Source organism: Hippocampus comes, unplaced genomic scaffold (genome assembly GCF_001891065.2).
Source record: "Hippocampus comes isolate QL1 unplaced genomic scaffold, H_comes_QL1_v1.1 C16895966, whole genome shotgun sequence".
Taxonomy (NCBI): domain Eukaryota; kingdom Metazoa; phylum Chordata; class Actinopteri; order Syngnathiformes; family Syngnathidae; genus Hippocampus; species Hippocampus comes.
The window spans coordinates 1-1,136 of NW_017840718.1; the positions used below are offsets into that span (position 1 = coordinate 1).

General features: G+C 39.1%; 1 protein-coding gene across 1 annotated transcript; it reads left to right on the forward strand.

Annotated features, from left to right (window-relative positions):
• The first annotated feature begins 456 nt into the window (after window positions 1-456).
• Window positions 457-1,119, forward strand: LOC109509427 (GTPase-activating protein and VPS9 domain-containing protein 1-like). The gene is made up of 2 exons (XM_019859277.1): window positions 457-694; window positions 895-1,119. Exons 1-2 carry the CDS (start codon window positions 472-474, stop codon window positions 1,092-1,094), a joined length of 423 nt encoding a protein of 140 aa, XP_019714836.1. The 5' UTR covers window positions 457-471; the 3' UTR covers window positions 1,095-1,119.
• The last annotated feature ends 17 nt before the right edge of the window (window positions 1,120-1,136 follow it).

Below are 1,136 nucleotides of genomic sequence, written 5' to 3' on the forward strand. Positions count from 1 at the left end.
TTCTTTTTTTTTCCCCATTTGCAGTACTGTCTTTTCCTTTCTGTTTCACAATGAGATGGTTCGTTCAACATATTACATTGCACACAGTTAAAGTGAGATGTGAATCTTGTTCAGTCTCAGTAATTGTTATTGAAACATCAGTCGAAGTTTGTCAGAACATCCCTCCAGAGTCCATTGTTATATTGATGACATGACTAAACAATTTGACTGTCTTATCCATACACAATTACACAAAGACTTGCCTCTCTGATGGCACTGACATATTCAGTGAGACAAATATTTACTTTTGAGAGATGAGCTATTGATTTGGAGAAAGAGATGATGGCATTTGCAAGGGAACCATGATGTTTGGTTATTTGTATGAATTGCTTTGAGAAATGGACTTAAATGTTGAACAGACTTTAAGTTGTAGTTAGAGAAATGTACCAAGGTCACTGAGAGAAACTTTAAAATAAAAACATCTGTGGTGAAATGAATATATATTTTAGTTGTTTGGTGTCATATTGGTGTAGAATCAAGAAATTCCCCAAACTTGACATCAAGCTGGTCCTTTCAATATGTTCCTCAGGCCCATCCAATCGTTCCAATTCAGTGTCATCTCTTGACCTGGAGGGAGAATCTGTTTCTGAGCTGGGAGCTGGACCCTCAGGAAGCAACGGGGTGGAGGCTCTCCAGCTTTTGGAGCATGAACAAGGTGTGTGCACACTTTTCCTATACTGTTTTTTAATTTTAGTTATTTATTTTTTTAAACTGTCAAACAAAGGGGGGAAAAATTGTCAGTATATTTTTAGGACTGTTCGGCTAACTAACGCCGCAAATGAAAGATACTATAGTAAAATGTATATGTCCAAGTGTGTGCAGTATAAATAATACTCTATGGTGGGCCTCAATCAGCCACCACTCAAGACAACTTGGATGACAAACTGCGCAAGTTTGAAATCCGAGACATGATGGGCCTGACAGAGGATCGGGACATCTCTGAGACTGTCAGTGAGACCTGGAGCACTGACGTGCTTGGCAGTGACTTTGACCCCAACATGGATGAAGATCGGCTGCAGGAAATAGCAGGTATGGAGAGGATTTGTTGCTTATGAGTAATGTCTCTCTGCTTATAGAAAAAGTATATTCCTTTTGTC